Below are 20268 nucleotides of genomic sequence, written 5' to 3'. Positions count from 1 at the left end.
TGGTTTCAAAATGTAGTTTATTTCCCTTCTGTTTTTCAACATAGAACAGCTGGTAGAAATATAAACACTACATGACAAGCAAGAATGTTAAAAATTAAGACATATATGGCTTTGACAAAAATTAACTATACTGTAATTATTCCGATAGGGTATAATAAGTGCAATCAGCAATCCTATTGCAGTCCATGAGTAAAGTTAAAAATGGCTTTAAACCACTATTTTATATTACTTTTCAAAGCTTCTATTGCATTTTCTCATTTTCCTTGAAAATAAACCCATTTGTGAGTTACGATATGTCTTTCTGAATGTTAAGTGCACATGAACAGTCATCAGAACAAATTCCTAAATATGAAAAACCTGAGAAAGTATCTGTTTACTTAATGGTTTTGGGGTAAGTGCAATTTTATGTGTGCAAAGTGCTATTTTCATTTAATGTTATACATATAAGGCATATTAAAGCAAACATACAAAAATAAGATTATTGCAAAGTCCCTAAGCAAAATTATATTTTTGCTCATAATCATGGATTTTATCCATTTTGCAGACTTATTTGCTGAACCATGTGCAGTGAGTTTAAATACCCTGATCATAAAATGCTACTGTGCTGCAATCATGGTCCTCCTAAGTTGCTACATATTAAGGATTTTGCTTCCGTGCTCAAACACAGCTTGAACAAACTGCTTGAAGACTCTGTCCATGTATGTGCATTTTCTTGGCCACAATCCTTCCAGAAAACCAATATGGCCTCCACAGGAAGTAAGGACGAAAGCCACATTTGGATTTTGTTTTGCCATTTCCACAGGTATGGCTAAAAGGAGAAGAAAGTGTAAGTCACCATTCCCAATATTGTTCTCTTTCAGAATTATTAGGTTTCCTGTAACTTAATGAAAGCTAATTGCAATATATGTACATAATGCTGCTTTATTAAGACAGCTCTTGACATAGGGTTGCCAGCCTCCTGGTGGGGCCTGGAAATCTCCCACTTTTAAAACTGATCTCCAGCTGACAGAGATCAGCTTCACCTGGAGAAAATGGCTGCTTTGAAGGGTGGACTCTATGGCACTGTACCATACTGAAGTCCCTCCCCTCCTGAAAGCCCACACTCTCCCAGATCCACCCCCAAAGTCTGCAGGTATTTTCCAATACAGACCTGACAACACTATCTTGAAACATTATTTGCCAGCTCACCATTCGTTTGGCCCTTGGGTCAAAAGGTTGCCAAAGCATGCTGTAGAAAGTTATGGGTATAATACCTGTTACATTTTAAACTATTTACAATGAATTTTAATGCAATATTGGTTTTTAACATTTTACAGACCTGTAAGATGTCTAATTCTTTCCTTTTCTCTAATTACTCAAAGATGACAAAATATGCTTTTAGTGAAGTGGTTTCTGCCCTTAGTTAGCCCTTCCTTTCCAGGAAGGATTGAAGTTACTTAAGCAAACATGAAGTGTCACCATGGCTTTTTTTTTTTGAGGAGGAATGCGCAGGAATGCAGTTCTGGCTGGCTTGGTGTCAGGAAGTGTGGCCTAAAATGCAAATAAGTTCTACAAAAAAAGTCCTGTGTGAAATAACAGTGATGTCAGGTGGTGTGGCCTAATATACAAATGAGTTCCTGCTGGGCTTTTTCTACAAAACAAACCCTGAATGTCACGAAGGCAAAATTTATGTGGCAAGTGAAGGGGAAAGTTCTTTTGGACACATGTATAGAAGACAAATATTGGGATTGGCATAGTAGGCCACATGCTGAGACCCAAGGCCCAGTGGGCGGCCTACCACTGAAATGTAATACTTTGGCCATTAAGGAATGGGAGTTTGCCCCAGGTGCCCCTATGACATTGCAAAGACCTCTGTTTTCTGATTGGAGTAGCAACAGTTCAGTCAAGTGAGATTGGCATTCCATTCTCTTCCAATGATTTCCCCACCAGGATGCTGTGATATCACAGGAGCCTCTGAAACAGCCTTCCAGTTTCTGATCAGAGGGATGTTAGGGAATGAAGCAAAACAGCCATACTCATCTGCAGGATTCCTTGCCTCCCACCAGATCTCTCTTCCTTTAGAAAATGGGAAACCTAACACATTTTTGAGACTCTTGGCCATTCTTTGATCACAGAAAAGGAAACAGTGATGCTCTGCCTCCCTTTAGCTTAACCAACTCCAGAGAACTAGGTAGATGAAGGAGGGTGGTATTGGTGTATGTGAAGAAGGCAGATGGATTGAGAGAGGATGAGGCATGGGGATATGCTTATGAGGGGGCACTGGAAAATTACCTTACCTAGATCGTCTCAAAATTTGGAGCTGGATCTACATGAATGCTCCTATCTACAATCTTAGAGACAGTGTCCTTCCAATCTCATAGCACAATGTCTGTTGTCTACTTTTGTATTTAAACATTATGGGAGGAAAAAAAAGCTTTACCATGATTTGGTGAGAAAACATCATCCATAGAATTTAAGCACAACACTGGAATTCCAACTGTCTTCAATCTACGAAATGGACTAGCATCTGTATAGTAATCATCAATTGTAGGATAGCCAAACATGACAGAAGTGAATTGTTTATCAAATTCCCTGATGGTCTTAGCCTGAGTGCAAGAAAATAATTTCTGTAAGAGTTGGTAAAACCAAAAATATAAAATGCAAATGAAATGAAAAACAGACAGTTAATCCTCATACCTTCATGACAAGGTTCATATTAAATAGCTTTTCAAACATTTCACGATGTCTATAAAAATAAAATAATAAGGGGGCAGTCTTAAAACTGGATCAGAATACCACAAAGATATTCAGAAAAATACATTATTTGAGTAAAACGTTTATAACTCAGTCATATTAATCTGAAAGATGGAGGCATCTGCACCCAAACAGCCATGTGGGAAGCTGTACCAGGTAGGTCAGGTTGAATGTAACCAGGTGAGCAAAGCCAGCTCAAAATGAGCGCTGATCTCTGTGAGGGCTGCTTCCACATACATGGGAGGATACTCATGTGGCCTGCAGCCAGCTTTGACTATGGTAAATTTACACCAAGCTTCTCAAACTTATGGGCAGCTATAAGACACTGCCTGACCCACAGCTCATGCTAATAACTTATACTACATTTGGTCACATAAAAAGAGAAAATTGGTATTTAAGAATGTACAATTTATATGTTGAAATCCTAGATAGTGTATGGTGCTTGATCAAATGCATACATTGTACTTAGACTGAAATAAGTCCATCAAACCCAACACATTTTTATGCCAGATATTTCTATATTACAATCATCAAGGGAAAGGTTATTCACTTAATTGGTCATCCTTAACATTTGTCACAATAGATCTGCTGTTTATCCTAACATGCTGTGGTCTTTTAAACCTAATATGAGGCTGACTCACCTAATAACTGAAGATTGCAGACAGCTAGTTAAATAATAATTAAAGAGAAGCCAGTTCACAGGTTTTTCCAGTGAGTCTACACAATCAAATACATTCCATCCTGCTGAAAATACTGCTGCTGCCTTCAGTGGTGTTTCTGTGCCAGTTCTGCCCAAATAGTTTACAAGAAGCATACTACAAACAAGAGATAAAACAAATGATTCAGATTATGTTTCATCATGCTTATAGGTGCATATTTCTGTGGCACTTCAACCCTATGACACTAGAATCCATGGCAAGGCAGAGTCAGGGTTTAGAAGAAGAAATCTGCCATATCATTGTCTGAAGTAGCACCTTTTATCCTCTGTCCCTCTAGAGGGCACTTAACACAGTTTTAGGTATACACTTTGGATGTTGGAAAATGGAAACTGACTTTAGCAAACTTGCATTTTGCCTCTATGTAATATGTGAAATTGTTGGTAAAAAGTGATGAAATATGGCTAGGGACAAATGTGTTCCATTCAACAGATACAGTAAGAATGAGATGAAGAATAGAAGGGAAAACAAAATACCGCTTTGCTGGTTCAAGGACCAATGTGGACAGACAGAAGGTTGCTGCTGTTACTTCCTTTTACTTTCCCCCCAAAATCAAACAAAAATGCTTTTGTTCATGTATCTTGGAAGTCTCATAATCACAAATCCAATATAAAATTCTCAAAAGAATATAAATCAGTAACAGACAGTGGATCATCTTTACTAACAAGCAAAGCCAAATGGCTCTCACTAATAGTCTTTTAAGAGCTCCATGGTGCAGAGTGGTAAAGCTGCAGTACTGCAGTCTGGGCTCTCTGCTCACGACCCGAGTTTGATCCCAGCAGAAGTTGGGTTCAGGTAGCCGGCTCAAGGTTGACTCAACCTTCCATCCTTCCGAGGTCGGTAAAGTGAGTACCCAGCTTGCTGGGGGGAAGTGTAGATTACTGGGGAAGGCAAACCACACTGTAAAAAGTCTGCCATGAAAACGTCGTGATGCAATGTCACCCCAGAGTTGGAAATGACTGGTCCTTGCACAGGGGACTACCTTTACCTTTTTAATAGTCTTATAACCTAAGAAAACAGTTGATAGATCAACTGTGATTACAAAGCTCATTCAAATAACTAAGATAAGAGTCTCTCCTGTTAGAATCCTGCATTCCCTCATCTGAAGTACATATGCATACGAAAGCTTACATTCTGAATAAAACTTTGTTGGTCTTAAAGGTGGTACTTGACTCCTAATTTGTTCTACTGATTCAGACCAACACAGCTGCCCACCAGAGTCCTGCAATGTGGTTGACCTGATGCTTTGTGCAAAACTCGCTTATGATTGTTAGTAAATCCAAGTGGTCTTGGAGAAGAGCCACCTGTCCCAGAACAGTTTAAAACAAATTGTGGCTACTGTCCACTTTTTATTGTTGCAGGGAAATGTAGAGGCCGGGTATAAAACTAAACAGCACATTTTCCACTGAGCCTGCAGTGTACAAGAAGAATCCTTAATTAGGGTCTTTGGACATTTGTAATGACTGGAGATCTATGCTAGCAAAATGTCTTGTTACATAACTACTTACCCTCCCATAGAAACACCTGCCGCCATAAATGGAGCTGAGGAGTACAAACTGTGTATATGATGAATAACAGCTTCCAGGTCTTCTGTATTAGAAGCACAATATGTCCTTGGTGTCTGCAAGGAGCACAAAGTAGAAAAGAATAGAATAAGCATTCATTTTATCCTTAAATAAGGGTCAAACACAAGAAGCATGAGTAATAGGCTGAGTAATAGGAAGCAGAGAGTGAGTATAAATGGGCAGTCTTCGCAATGGAGGACGGTAAGCAGTGGGGTGCCACAGGGCTCGGTACTGGGTCCCAAGCTCTTTAACTTGTTCATAAATGATTTAGAGTTGGGAGTGAGCAGTGAAGTGGCTAAGTTTGCGGATGACACTAAATTGTTCAGGCTGGTGAGAACCAGAGAGGATTGTGAGGAACTCCAAAGGGATCTGTTGAGGCTGGGTGAGTGGGCATCAACGTGGCAGATGCAGTTCAGTGTGGCCAAGTGCAAAGTAATGCACATTGGGGCCAAGAATCCCAGCTACAAATACAAGTTGATGGGGTGTGAACTGGCAGAGACTGACCAAGAGAAAGATCTTGGGGTCGTGGTAGATAACTCACTGAAAATGTCAAGACAGTGTGCGTTTGCAATAAAAAAGGCCAACGCCATGCTGGGAATTATTAGGAAGGGAATTGAAAACAAATCAGCCAGTATCATAATGCCCCTGTATAAATCAATGGTGCAGTCTCATTTGGAGTACTGTGTGCAGTTCTGGTCGCCACACCTCAAAAAGGATATTATAGCATTGGAGAAAGTTCAGAAAAGGGCAACTAGAATGATTAAAGGGCTGGAACACTTCCCCTATGAAGAAAGGTTGAAACGCTTGGGGCTCTTTAGCTTGGAGAAACGTCGACTGCGGGGTGACATGATAGAGGTTTACAAGATAATGCATGGGATGGAGAAAGTAGAGAAAGAGGTACTTTTCTCCCTTTCTCACAATACAAGAACTCATGGGCATTCGATGAAATTGCTGAGCAGACAGGTTTAAACGGATAAAAGGAAGTACGGTACTTCTTCACCCAAAGGGTGATTAACATGTGGAATTCACTGCCACAGGAGGTGGTGGCGGCCACAAGCATGACCACATTCAAGAGGGATTTATATAAAAATATGGAGCAGAGATACATCAGTGGCTATTAGCCACAGTGTGTGTGTGTGTGTGTGTGTGTGTATGTGTATATATATATATATATATCAATTTTTTTGGGCCACTGTGTGACACAGAGTGTTGGACTGGATGGGCCATTGGCCTGATCCAACATGGCTTCTCTTATGTCCTTATGTTTCTGTAGCATCAAAATATAAAAAGAAACATCCTGGAGTTTATATTAAGCCAGTTTGGTGTAATGGTTAAGTGTGTGGACTCTTATCTGTGAGAACTGGGCTTGATTCCCCACTCCTCCACTTGCAGCTGCTGGAATGGCCTTGGATCAGTCATAGCTCTCGCAAGAGTTGCCCTTGAAAGAGCAACCCCAAGTACCTCACAGAGTGTTTGTTGTGGGAAAAGAAGATAAAGGAGATTGTAAACTGCTCTGAGACTCTGATTCAGAGAGAAGGGCGGAGTATAAATCTGCGGTCTTCTTCTTATTTTTATTTATTTATTTGGTTAATTTATATTCCGCCCTTCCCAAGCGAGCTCAGGGCGGATTACATACAAATAAACCAAGCAAATACAATACAATAAAACCAATAAAATACAGTTAAAACAGCAACATAACTCAGTACAGTACAGTATGACAAAGGCAGGCGAGCTCATGGTGCAGGTTGGAGTGTAGTCGGTGGCCCAGATACAATAGTTCAGATCACTGTGGGGGAGGATAGCCGATGGTGTGGGCAACAGAGCAAAGGGCGTCTGCCTGCCTCAACCAAACGCCTGGTGGAACAGCTCTGTCTTAAAGGCCCTATGGAAAGGTAACAAATCCAGTAGGGCCTGTATCTCCACAAGGAGCTCCAGAATGGGGCCAGGGCCGAAAAGGCCTGGCCCTGATCGAGGCAAGACGGACATCCTTTGGGCCAGGGATAACCAGAAGATTTGGTTGGCAGATTGTAGCTGCCTTTGGTGCTCATATGGGGAGAGGCGGTCCCACAGGTATGTCGGTCTCAGGTCATGTAAGGCTTTGAATGTCAGTACTAGAACCCTGAAGTGGATCTGGTACCAATTGGTAACCAGTGCAATGTGCACAGCTTGCCCATACAGGCAATCCAATCAAAAGCTGTGCTGCCGCACTTTGCACCCATTGGAGTTTCTGGATCAGTCTCAGGGGCAAGTCTACGTAGATTGAGTTACAGTAGTCCAACCTGGAAGTGACTGTTACATGGATCACTGTAGCTAGGTCTTGGGACATCAGATAGGGCACCAGCTGTTTGGCCTTCTGAAGATGATGAAAGGCAGATCGCGCAACTGCAGTGACCTGGGCCTCCATGGAGAGGGAGGCATCCAGTATCACCCCCAAACTCCTCACCTGCTGAGCTGGCACCAAAAGGGCACCACCTAGGGTGGGAAGTCAGATGCCCGATCCTAATCCCCACCGACCCTGGTACAGGACCTCCATCTTAGTTGCATTAAGTTTCAGCTGGCTTAACAGCAACCATCCCGCCACAGCTTCTAATGCCCTGGTCAGGTGGTCTGGGATGGCGTTCGACTGGCCATCCATCAACAGATAGATTGGTGTCATCTGCATATTGGTGACAACCCAGCCCAATACCTCGGACAATCTGGGCAAGGGGGTGCATATAGATGTTAAACATCACTGGTGAGAGAATAGCTCCCTGCAGCATACTGCATTTGAGTGGGTGCCGCAGAGAGGTCTGCTCACCAACCTTTGTCCCTGACCATGGACAAAGGAAGAAAGCCACTGCAAGGCTACCCCTTGAATTTCAATGTTGGTAGGGCGGCGGGTCATTAGATCATAATCGACTGTGTCAAATGCTACTGAGAGATCTAACAGCAATAGCAGCGCTGACCCACCTTGATCCAGATGCCATCTAAGGTCATCTGTGAGGGCGACCAGAGCAGTCTCCATCCCATGACCAGGAATGAAGCCAGACTGGAAGGGATCAAGGGTAGAGGTATCCTCCAGGAAAGCTTGGAACTGCTCTGCCACCGCTTTCTCAATCACCTTACCCAGGAATGGTAAACTCGAGACCGGGCGATAATTGGCCAGGACCATGGGGTCCAAAGCTGGCTTTTTCAAAAGCGGGCGGGCCACTGCCTCTTCAAGTTTAGCCGGAAAATTCCCTGTTTCCAAGGATAGATTAATAATGTCGGCTAAAGAGCCCTGGATACCCTTGCCACCTGCCTTAATAAGCTAGGATGGACATGCGTCCAGTGGGCAAGTGGTCGGCTTCACTGCAGCCAAGATCCTGTCCACATCTTCCTGATTAAGACGTGAAGTGATCCAATATGGAACCCGAAGATGGGCAGCGGGCTTCCAGTTCCCATACTGTGCCAACCGTGGCCAGGACAACAGCTAAGACTTCAAGTGTACATGCTTTAGGGCATGAAATGTAGTAATATTTTACCAAACAACTTGCAGAAACTCTCACCACACAATGAAATCCTAGTTAAGTAACATTATACAAGATTGTACTTCATTCAATAGGCAAACTCTGTACACTCACATTAGGGTTGGATTAGATTACCCTGGAGGTCCCTTCCAACTCTATGATACTAAACTTATGGACTGGATTGCAAATAAAATTGTACAGTTGGATGCAACATCACTGCATTAGCATAATAATAATAGATTTTATTTTATTTTATAATACTGCATGCACATCTACTGCCAACTGAAAGAATTGTATCAGCACAGTAAAATGAGTAAGCACTTCAACACTAGCAGCACCATCACTGGATGCATCTAAGCAGCTATCCAAAGTTGTGCAAAAAGGAGAAGGTGGATAAAAGGGAATGCCTGAGGGAAGATTCTGAGGGAATTGAACTGGTTAAGTATTTGTTCTTCCCATCACCCCCATTATCTCAGCAGATCTGAGACTAGGGGAATTTGCCCATGTCTAGTTCTGCCTTAATTACACACTACTGTGAGAAGATTTGAACTAGGGACTCTCGGTTCTAGCTCATGGTCATCCCCAGTATGTCATACCATTGGATTACATCCAGCACAAGGATTGTGAGTCTCTTCCACTTTCATATCCCTGTAGTAGCCCTTTCCAACCAGGGAAAATTTATTCCTGCAGTCCACATGGAATAATAGCCAGACTGGTTGATAAAGTGCAATGAAGAGGAGGAAGGGAGAGAACTTGGGGTGGGGGGGGGGGTGCTCTGTTGTTGAAGGAGGCAGAAAGGGTGATTTCATCTCCTTTAGCTTCCCCACTGCAGCCTCCACCCATGCAGCTATTAGTTCATATGAATCTTCAGGGGAAGTTACTTCAGGGGAAAACAGAACAAAAGCATCCTAATAATATAAGGCCTGAATACATTACACCCAGAAATCTAAACTAATACTTTCAGAACAGGCTTGGCAGCTGATCTGCACAAGTAGAACACTCTGCTTGTTGCTGCTGGGGCTAAGATCTCCTGTTAAGATCTCCTGGGCAAGCTTCAGGTTTAGAAACTGACAAGAAGATTTAGTAGATTTCCCTCTGCCCTCCTTTGGTCCATGCTTCGAAGATGACAGCTCTTCCTCTTTTTTTAACCATCTGCTCACTCTTCCAACAAGCTAGTAGCTCCTATTTGCTTGCTATCTTCTGGGTCATAGCAAGGACTGGACCTACTGGCTAGAGATTAAGCAAGTGACTGACTGCTGTGTGCCCTGCCCTCCCCCCACCATTTGGGGCTGATAAGCCAGCAAACAAGGATGGCAGAAAAGAATAGTTGCCACTGCTGCTTGCTTGTCCACTCTTGTCTGAGTAGCAGTTGGGATTTGTCTCTACCACCACCCTGCAGAGCAGAGCGAGAGCGAGCGAGAGTCAGCAGTGCTGCCATGGCTCCTTCCAGGGCAAGCAAAGAAGAGCCATTGTCCATCTTTTCTTTCTGAGCAGCAAACAACAGAGAAGTGATGAGGCACAGCAGTAGACATGGGCTCAGTAGTGGAGCCTTCTAAGCCAATGGGCTTGACAGCTGTCAGAAGATGCCACCCCTTTGTATTTTGCCATTGCCTTCTGGTTCCCAACTAGATAACAGTCTAGACTGACAACTGTACAGCACATATTGCTACAAGAGGATAAAACCACAGGCTGCTCAGCCAACATTGGGAGAAAGGACTGTATATTTGAGACGTTTTTTACAGTAAATGAGGAAGGAGAACCAGTACAGAACTTGCGGCTATCCCAGCAACTGCCTGGGTCTTCCGTCCCTCAGTTTGAGAATGCTTGTTATTAAGATGAATCTGTGCTTCAATTTAGCTTGCAGATCTAGAAATCTGTTCTCCCATTCTAATTAATTGACTTCTTCATGGAATGTGATAGTACACTGCCAACCAGGAGTCTGGAGAATGGTTATGTGGCATAGATTTCTGTAAATAACACTTTCTTTTTTGCTCATCCTTATTATGCTACATGAAATAAATGGAAACAATTACCAGCAAGGACTTCAACCTCCCAACAATAGCATCAATAGGAACTGCCTATGGAAAAGTTGCAAGCTTACAGGTGTTGGCACCCTTGCTACATATGTGCTTTATGGTTGCTCAAAGATCTTATTTAAGAGTCATTCTTACCAAGAGGTTTTCACCAGCAACTCCTCGATAGTTAAAAACCACACACCTTTAAAAAAAAAAAGAGCACTTCTTACTGGGACTGTTGATTGTCTTTAGATCCAAAGAGCCATGCATTCCAAAGCTGCTCTGATTTATAACTGGGTTTGTCAATGCATCAGTGAAGGGATGTAAATTTATATACTTTCATTCATTCCTACATTCATACATATCTAGATTTTTGAAATCTTCTGAGCTAGAGCACACAGGTTCATTTAGGAACAGGTGAGAAAAGGGTGAAGTGCTAAGGAATTCAGCCTGAGAGTGGGAAGGCACCTGGCTGCTTCCCTGGAGCTTATGGCCAGCATCTGTCAGTTAAAACCAACCCTTGACTAAAAATGCACAATACACATTTGCTGAGAACCCATATTTTATTTAATGTAATAATATTTCAAAGAAGAAATAACCTGTAGAAGAGGGACAGCAAACCTTCATTACTACCAAGGAGGCAGGGAAGAGGAAATTGGGCAGAATACACTGGTGTGCTAAACAAAATTTCTTCCTTCCTTCCTGACATAACAAAGATACATTCCCTTTTACTGCTAAAACCCATTGGCGAGGGGTGGTTTGGAGGAAATGATTCCCCCACTAAAAAAATTATTGAACTGAATAGTAAATTACATTAAAATGAATCCAACCACAAACTACATTTGTCAATACTGGTACAAGTACTAAGCGCTATTTTAACCATTCCTGGCACCAGGGTAAAATTAAATATGGTTCTTAAGTCCCAACAGTATTCTTGCTTGAGAAGAGACAGGCTTTCTTTTAAAATAACCTGGTTTAAACTATAAACTCAGCATACATATATAAGGTTGGATCCAGCCAGCTTTTTCATTACGTCTCAACTAATTACGCCTCTTGCTACCACCCCTGGCCTATGAAGCTTTTATCTGTACAGGTCTCATGATTCACAACATGACCTCTTTTTTCGTTGGTCAAAGACGACATCCTCTTCCCTGTTTCACCACTAAAAAATCTAGCTAGATCCAATCCATACAGTGCTCACCTAAACAGAGACATACCCATCTAAGCCCATTGACTTTAATGGATTTGGAAGGGTTTAAAATGTTCATGAACCACTGATTATCTCTTAAAACTGAACTTATAGCTCTTATATTATAAACTGTTGTCCGGATACAAAAATAGGATGGATGAGGGCCAATAAACTGTAGCTTAATCCAGATAAGACCAAGTTGGTTTTGGTACCGATTGTGGAGCCACTTGACTCTGGATGGGACTGTAGTCCTGTAAAGGAGCAGTTTTGTAGCTTAAGGAAGTTGTAAAACAGGTTAAGATCCTGTTTTACAGTCAGTTGCTCAAATTTGCTTCAGTTGCTTCACCATCTGTAACCCTTTCTTGGTAAATGTGATCTGGCCACAGTGATTTGTGTTCTGGTCACCTCCAAGTTTGATTAGCAACATGCCCTGTGTGGGAACATTTCTGAACACAGTCCATAAGTTTCAGTTAGTGTGGAATGCTGCAGCAAGATTGTTTGCTGGAGTGGACTACAAGCAGCACATCACTGTTGAAAGAATTTCAGCAGTAACCTGCTTGCTTCTGGTTCCAATTCAGGGTGCTGGTTTTGACCTATAAAGCACTGCACAAGCTAAGACATGGATTCTTAAAGGCCATCTTCAATATCTTCATTTCAGGCTTTTAGTAACCTGGTGACCATGAGGATATGGTCTTTTCAGAGGCTACCCCAGCTTTGGAAGCCTTCCCTCTCCTTGGATCTGATGCCATTATTATATGTTTTGCAGTACCAGACTAACTGTGTAGTCCTAAGCAGACTTATGTTCACTGAAGACAACAAGGTCTTCAGTCCCTGTCTCCCCTTTTTTGTTTTCTGCTCTTTTTAATTGGTTTTACATTTCTGCTACTGGTGTTGGTTTTAAGTACTCTCAATTGGCTGCTCTGGAGTTTATTACTTATCAGTGTTTTAGTTAATGCTGCCTTTATGATTAGTTTGGACATTTGTGATATTTGGGGTTAGATAGGTTCAACAACTATGGTTTTATGAGATCTTTATTCTGTTAATTGTTGAGGCACTTTAGTAGAAAAGCAATATAGGAATACATAAATAAGTGGGTGATGGAAAGTCAGGGCTATTGATGAGAAAGAAAGTATCTTCCCTCTTCCTGGGCCACTCTCTTCACTTGCCATGATCTATTACAGTTTCCCATTTGTAAAACCGAATTCAAGCTGTCCTAATGAAAGTACTACTAAATGAAGCTGATTATACCTGTAGCCCAAGTCTTTGCTTTGCTGAATCATATGGAGAATGTAGGATTCCCTGCTTGATCCCGTGAGGCCAGGCAGCAGGATGATAGTGGGTCGCGTGCTGGAATCTGGGTAACATATGCTGTCATTGTTATCAAACCAATCCAGGGAAATCTGTCCTCCATCTGTTGCTTTAATGAGCTCACTGGGAGAAACAAAATTAATTACGTAGCTTTGCAAAAAAAAAAGAAAAGGAGCCAATGATCACTTCTTTCTATTCATGAAGTGGATGTCCCACCTGCAGACGTGCTGAATGGAAAAACCTGGCAAGGGGCAGGTTCCTAGTGGTAATAAATCCTTTCCTCAGCTATGACAGCAGTTGAGAACCACACTGACTTCAATGCTGCATCCAAGAACAGTTAGCAGAAACAAACTATCCAAGAACAGTTAGCAGGAACAACACTGGCAGCCAAGAACAGTTAGCAGGAACAAACTATCACCCATCTGGGCTTGTCACCTGCTTCCTAGGGATTAAAGTGGCCAAGGGTGGACTCAGAGGATTGGGTCTTGACAACCCACTCACATTCTCACCTAGGATCTTTCAGACTCACAGAAGGATGGATGAAATATTTGGCCTTGGAGAACATGTGCATCAGGTAACCATCCTCAGACCCAATTCCTTCTTCCCCACCAGAAAACCTGATTAAATACTAAGGCTCAAGCCTGCCCAACCCTACCCCACTGTGACAGCTGTTCCTGAAGCAAGGTTGATAGATCTGAGCATAGGATGCCCAGAGTCTTGTGATCCAGCTGACACTTTATGGCTTGAGCAAAGGAGCTGCAATCCATGCTCCCAGAGATGGCTCCAGGGAACTATTCTGCAAAGGATATCCACACAGAGAAAACAGCTCCTACTCAGTTTTCATTTGATGGATCAGGAGCACAGGCTGTAAACTGGATGTCCCTACAAAATGGGATTTGTGTTGTGGGCAGATGCTTCACCCACACTGCTCTGCCTTCTGTGGAATGTGCATTCAAATGTGCATCCTCATACAGAGTGGAATGTGCCTTGAATGTTGTAGTGAAAGCAGTTTAATGCAAATAGGCAGGATCTCTACTCAGCTGCAGGATTTGGATATGCATCCACTTTATATATTTAATTTGTTATTAGTACTAATTGTACTTTACAAGATGTTACCAGTGGCATCCATAAACTGATTGGAATATTAAATATGCAGATTCAAAACAAATTTCTTTAAAGCCAATATTAATATGTCAACTGCACCATTGCTACAATGTTTTTAAACACATTTCAATTAATAATAATAATAATAATAATAATACATTCATAACAACACTAATGAGTACTTTATGCAGCCTGACTATATCTGAGTGGGATTGTTATGCAGCTGCACCTACTATTCAATGGACAAGGTAGGTAGGTGTGGAGGAGGAGGGGGAACCCTCAGAGAGGTTCAGGAATTGCACTCCTGTGAGCTTCTACTGAATTCAAGGTCTGACTACAGGCCACCTCAACTCATCAACTCAAGTTGCATGACTGAATTACCATACAGAGCCACTCTTTCAAAGTCTTTCAGAGTCTTGTTTTCTAATCGCAGACTAGAATGATATTTATAATGTATAGATTGATGTTGATAAGTAAATTAGGTGGACTACAACTAGGAAATACATGTTCTTTTGTGATTTACCTAGATTTGCAGAAACCTCAACTGGCAGGAAACTTTATTACCTTTTATGGCTATCCAGATCAAATGGCCAAGCCACACTTTCACCATGTGATCACAGCCAGTTTGCCCTCTTAATCAACAAACTGTATGTATTTCAGCCCACAATACCTGATCCCCTCATCAGATGAAGTGTGCTTAGAGAGCACACGAAAGCTTACGTTCTGAATAAAACTTGGTTGGTCTTAAAGATGCCACTTGACTTCTGCTTTGTTCAACTCTTTCAAAGCGTACGCTTGCTTTCAGGACCAGTTCATGGGCCCTAGACAATAGGTATAACTGGGCCCCCTTCCCCCTTTGCTACAGTCCCTTTCTTCTAACTAAGGATGGGCACCAACCCAATCTCATTTCTGCAAGATTATATACTAGAGACATACTTACTTCCTGTATTGCACATATGGTTGAGATGTGATTAATGGACGCAGGAGAGTCTGTACACGGCCCTCCCAGCACCACACAGTGGGATAGTAGGTTTCTGTCACTACTGGGCAATATTCCTGTAGAAACCAGTAGAAGTTCTTACTGCCAGTCACCAGCTCAGGTTTCTAGAAAGACAGATGAATGTTTATACTAGAAGAACAATGTGAGATACTTTTATTTTCTGTTATTTTAAGTTTATAGTTATTAAAAGCATAAGCATTACAAGAAAACAATTTTTGACTGGCACAGGATCAACACAAATTTCAAGTCTTGCTTATACATTGTGCCAATTGCTAATTAGTTAATTAAGGGGAGCTCTGTGAGAAATCATGGGGGAATGGACATTCCATTCCCTTTGCCCTGTCTTTCCTTCTTCTTGATCACTCCCACCACCTCATTGCTTCTCTCCACCCCCACCTCTTTCTCTCTTTCTTGGCGGCAGAGGGACCTGGAGTGAAAAGCATATTGTCTGCACTGTGTGCTCTAAGCTACTGCTAATGTTGTTGCAGGAGTAGGAATAGGGTTGCCAGGTCTGGATTGGAAAATACATGGAGACTTTGGGGATGGATCCAGAAGAGGGAGGAGTTTGGGGAAGAGAGGGACCTCAGCATGGTGCAATGTCATGGAGTCCACCCTTCAAAGCAGCCATTTTCTCCAGGGGAGCTGATCACTGTCAGCTGGATATCAACTGTAAAAGCAGGCGATCTCAAGGCCCCATCTGGAGGCTGGCAACTATGGGTTGTAGGGGAAAAGAACCAGGACAAGATGCTTGGAGTCTGTGAGGAGAGTCTTCTTTCCCAGCTCTCCTGCTGTCACCTTCCCCCTTGCAGCCAAAGTGTGTGTTTCTGTATCTCTCCCTCTTACTCTCCTGCCTGCCTCCTTTGCCCCTCTATAGCCTCCTCTTCAGCCGCTGCTGGCACTTGCTGCAATATTGTTTATGTTCATTACAGACAATCCCTGTAATGACAGCTGAGATCTCATCACATGGTGTGCAAAAGCTCTTGTTTTCCTTTGGGTTTGATGTCCCTCTCAATTTTTTAAAAAAGGGTTTGCAGCAAAACTGAGGCTTCTCCCAGATTTGTTGATGCCCCCCCCCTCCCAAATCACAGCCCTGCTCTGTGGAGTTTTTGCTTTGCATTCTAAGGTCATGATAAGAATTAGATACATTGATATATATGGGGAGCAGGGCTTTTTTGAGCAGGGATGCACAGGAAAGCAGTTCTGGCAGGCTTGATGTCAGAGGGGTGTGTGTGTGTTACCTAATATGCAAATGAGTTCCTGCTGGGCATTTTCTACAAAAAAAGCCAATTGAGGAGTGTCATTTGAGTACTATGTGTTAGATATCAGTAAACCCTGGAGGCAAGCAGGGTTATAAAGTATGTAACACTTGGTATGTATTATATGCCACCTTCAGCCTTGGGGAAAGGTGGAACATAAATGTTACTGGTAAATAAACTGCATCAAGTTTTGGATTGGATTATCTCTGCATAAGAATATGCTTGTTCTGATGTAACTTTCTATTCAAATGTTTGTTTTCTAAAAACCATGATATGCTACATACTTAGGCCCTTACTGCTCAACCCTAAGGTTTTCTGCAGCAGCAAATAAATACTCTGGTCAAATATGGCATACCAAATGCTGCACTGTGACATCATTGTAAAACTTAATGTCAGCACTACAGGTATGTCATGATAGTATTCAGGTGGCAGCCACCCTTTGAAATTATTCAAACTTTCGATGGTTTTTTTAAAGGTACAAAGCTGTTCATCTTATGAAACTAGTATAGAAACTAGTGTAAGAAAGACATACCCTTTAATTTTTTCAGGACAATTACTTTAATGATTGATGGTGTGCTGTAGGCCTCATTTTGGGCAGGAATTCACAGCAGCGAGCTCTGAAACCTCTAAGTTTTATTGTACTCTTTCTTTCTTAATTCTCCCCCAATAGTTGCTTCTGAGTCCCATTGTTCAAACCCCCTGTGAGAATTTTGCTGAACTCTAAGATTTGTCAAACTTTCTATTATTTCCCCCCACAAAATATGGAAAAATTACCAAAAGCAGGCAGATGGAAATCTTCATCATGCCACTGTGGCCACATAGGACAAAGTAATTTAAAACGTATGATGGGAGTAAGGTTTTATTATGACAGTCATCATTCATGAAGCATTTTAAGGTAGATGCTGAGCTGATATAATTTAGTACACCTTCCGGGGATGTCAGATGATGTGTGGTATATGCAAATGAGTTATGCTAATGAGCTCCAGCACCTCTTTTTCTATGAAATGACCCCTGGTGTGCTGCAACTAAAGAAGAATCCATGTCAATATACAAGAGGCAGGGTGAGAGCCTTTGCATGAAAATTATATGGCTCAAACAGAAGAGGCAGGTTCCAAGGTATGTAGACGAGAATAAGCTTTAGTGCAGGAAGTCATCTCCAGCACTTTTCTTCATGTGAAAATCCAGTCTACTGCATTTCACAAGAAGCACACAGAAAATTGTCTTTAGCTGCATAAGCCTCAAATATATTTCAATTACTGAAGACGACTTTTAAAAAAAGCTGCATTTTGCTATCCTGGCCTGATATCCCATATACTTGTAATAAATGAACAATTTTCTGTACATTGAAATAAATTAAATCAAAAGGACATCATCTCTAAGATGCAGTCATTCAACAGCTTAGTTACACTGAATTTGATTTAATGGAACAAAATCCTTGTTAATTAGGCACTCTTTCATGATACTTTCTCTGCTCTAAATATATAGTTTGGTAATCTCTAAATTGTCTGGCAACAGCTCTACAGGCCTTCCCTGTCCTCCTGTCTGAGACATTTTTTACTGGAGGCACTTAGGACTTCAGGCATACAAAGCATGTGATCTGCTACTGAGACACACAATCGTTTCCCACCTGCCCTAGCTTCACCTTACATGCTTTTGCATAATTGCCAATTGGTTCTCTTCTAACTACTCATTCTAACCCCTTAGTCTAACCCTAATATCAACAGAATATTTTCTATATTCTGCTTGAGTTCAGTGGCACCTTTAAGATCAACAAAGTTTTATTCAAGATATGAGCTTTCATGTGCAAGCACACTTCTTTAGATATAACGAAATGGAAGAAAACCATTCCAAATTATAGACAGGGCTGAAAAGTACCGTAAGTATATAGCATGATGATGACATTTTGAGCCAAAACAGGAACAAGCCAAGAGGATGCAAGTAGTGCTCTTGGAAAGTCTCTGAGAAGCCCAAGTCATAAACTTGCTAATGGTACTAACAAAAGACATTAACTACTTTGGAGGAAATTGAACCCCCCTCTTCCCATGTAATACTGCATCCCGATTGTTTAAAAGATAGGTCGCCTCAAAACCACAACTTTAAAAAATAAATTTCAAATTCCATATCGTACAACCCCCCCCGCCCTTCCCGGTCTCTGGTCATCGGTTCATCTGCAATATCTGCTGAGCAAACACTGAAGCGTTGGGTACTAAACAGGAAATGGAACGTCCAACTCGACATTTGTTCAAGCAGAGAAAAAAGCACCGCAAAGCGCTCCGCCCTCCCCGCTCATTCCAAGGGACTGCTGAGATTTGCAAGCACTTTCCTTCCCGTCCGGGACGCAACGAGAAGCCAAGGCCAATTGGCTCGCTTGGTTCAAAACCCAGTTTCGTTGACCGATGAAGACCCGGGCCGGCTTTCCCCACCTCCTGAGGCTCCCTCCGTCTTCTTTAGCCGAGCAGGACCGGCCAAGTCCCAAGAGAGCGACGGGCCCCTACCCACCTTGGCGATACTGCTGAGGTAGTACCAGGCGTAAGCGACCCCAAAACACAGCACCAGGGACCAGCCTACGCCGGGAGCCAACAGCCCCTCCGGGACGTGGCGCTCCAGATACAAGGACAGCTCCCGGCTCAGCCCCTGCAGGTTCATCTCGGGAAGTGCCTGGAAGCCCGCGCGGTCCGCAGGTTACATTCCCGGGCGGGGAGGGGGGAGGAGACACCCGGTGTGGCTCAAGGGGGTGGCGCGCCGCGGCTTCTTGCTGCTGAGAGGCGGTGCCTCACGCCTCAGTCGCTCTGTCCTTGCCCAGCCCCTTTCTCTCCCCGGGGAGAAGACACTTGGCGCTGAGCAGAATGTCTTCGAAGGGCCACAGGAACACGCGTGTTCGATGCGCATGGCTGTGCAATGAATGTATGTGGGCCACAGGGAGAAACTAAAAGACGATTCTTTGCTTCTACGGAGGTAATTTAAAGAACTTCTCAAAAAGGCTAAAGGCGAACGTATGAGGGGGCAATCAAACCTTTAAAAGGTAGTCCTCTGTGCAAGCAACAGTCGTTCCCGACTCTGGGGTGACGTCGCAGCACGACGTTTTCATGGCAGACTTTTAACGGGGTGGTTTGCCATTGCCTTCCCCAGTCATCTACACTCCCCCCCACCCCGCCAAGCTGGCTACTCATTTTACCGACCTCGGAAGGATGGAAGGCTGAGTTAGCCTGGATCCGGCCACCTGAACCAGCTTCCGCCGAGATCGAACTCAGGTCGTGAGCAGAACGCTCGAACTGCAGTACTGCAGCCCACTCTGCACCTTAACAGCCAATAAATACATGATCTGTGGCAAAATAAGGCCTGATCTATGCATGCCTCTACAGTTGGTAATCGCCAAGATATCCCAAATCTACAACTGGTCGCCAGACTAGAGATCAGTTTCCTTGCAGAAAATGGGGTGATTTGGAGGATGAACCCTATGGAGGTCCCTCTCCCAAACCCAGTCCTCCCCAGTTGCACCTCCAAATCTCCAGGAATTTCCCAATGTGGAGTTGGCAACTGTCAAATGCAGCAGAGATTTGGTAGAGCTGGCATAGTACTTGGAGTATCAGGGGCATGGCAAAATGGATCTTGGCTTCCTAAGCCCCTCCACCTGTGGATTTGCCCCTGACAGAAGCATATTGTTACACCACTGAAAATCAGATCACACATGCATATCTTTTTTGTTGTTGTTCAGTCACAAGGTCGTCCAACTCTTTGTGACCCCATGGACCAAGTCATGCTAGGCCTGTCTTCCACCATCCTCCGAAATCTGCTCAAATTTGTGTTACATCAGTAACACTGTCCAGCCATTTCATCTTTTGCTGTCCCTTTCTTCTTTTGCCTTCTGTCTTTCCCAGCATCAGGATCTTCTCC

At 42.9% G+C, this 20268-nt stretch overlaps 1 protein-coding gene across 1 annotated transcript; it reads right to left on the bottom strand.

Annotated features, from left to right (window-relative positions):
- ABHD3 (abhydrolase domain containing 3, phospholipase) lies at window positions 1-19090 on the bottom strand. The gene is made up of 9 exons (XM_060243910.1): window positions 18874-19090; window positions 15059-15222; window positions 12955-13137; window positions 10674-10719; window positions 4958-5070; window positions 3375-3548; window positions 2677-2725; window positions 2420-2585; window positions 1-808 (listed from the first exon to the last, which is right to left on the bottom strand). Exons 1-9 carry the CDS (start codon window positions 19018-19020, stop codon window positions 630-632), a joined length of 1221 nt encoding a protein of 406 aa, XP_060099893.1. The 5' UTR covers window positions 19021-19090; the 3' UTR covers window positions 1-629.
- Window positions 19091-20268: the final 1178 nt, after the last annotated feature.

Source organism: Heteronotia binoei, chromosome 7 (genome assembly GCF_032191835.1).
Source record: "Heteronotia binoei isolate CCM8104 ecotype False Entrance Well chromosome 7, APGP_CSIRO_Hbin_v1, whole genome shotgun sequence".
NCBI lineage: Eukaryota > Metazoa > Chordata > Lepidosauria > Squamata > Gekkonidae > Heteronotia > Heteronotia binoei.
This window is presented reverse-complemented; position numbering and strand designations above follow the sequence as displayed.

What these genes read in the sequence shown, in the direction of transcription:
- ABHD3 (XM_060243910.1), bottom strand. Translation starts at nt 19,020, where the DNA reads ATGAACCTGCAGGGGCTGAGCCGGGAGCTGTCCTTGTATCTGGAGCGC. An exon ending in ACCTCAGCAGTATCGCCAAG is followed by an intron (nt 15,223 to 18,873) that starts GTGGGTAGGGGC and finishes CTGTCTTTCTAG; the next exon opens with AAACCTGAGCTGGTGACTGG. An exon ending in AGCAAAGACTTGGGCTACAG is followed by an intron (nt 10,720 to 12,954) that starts GTATAATCAGCT and finishes TTTTTTTTAAAG; the next exon opens with GTGTGTGGTTTTTAACTATC.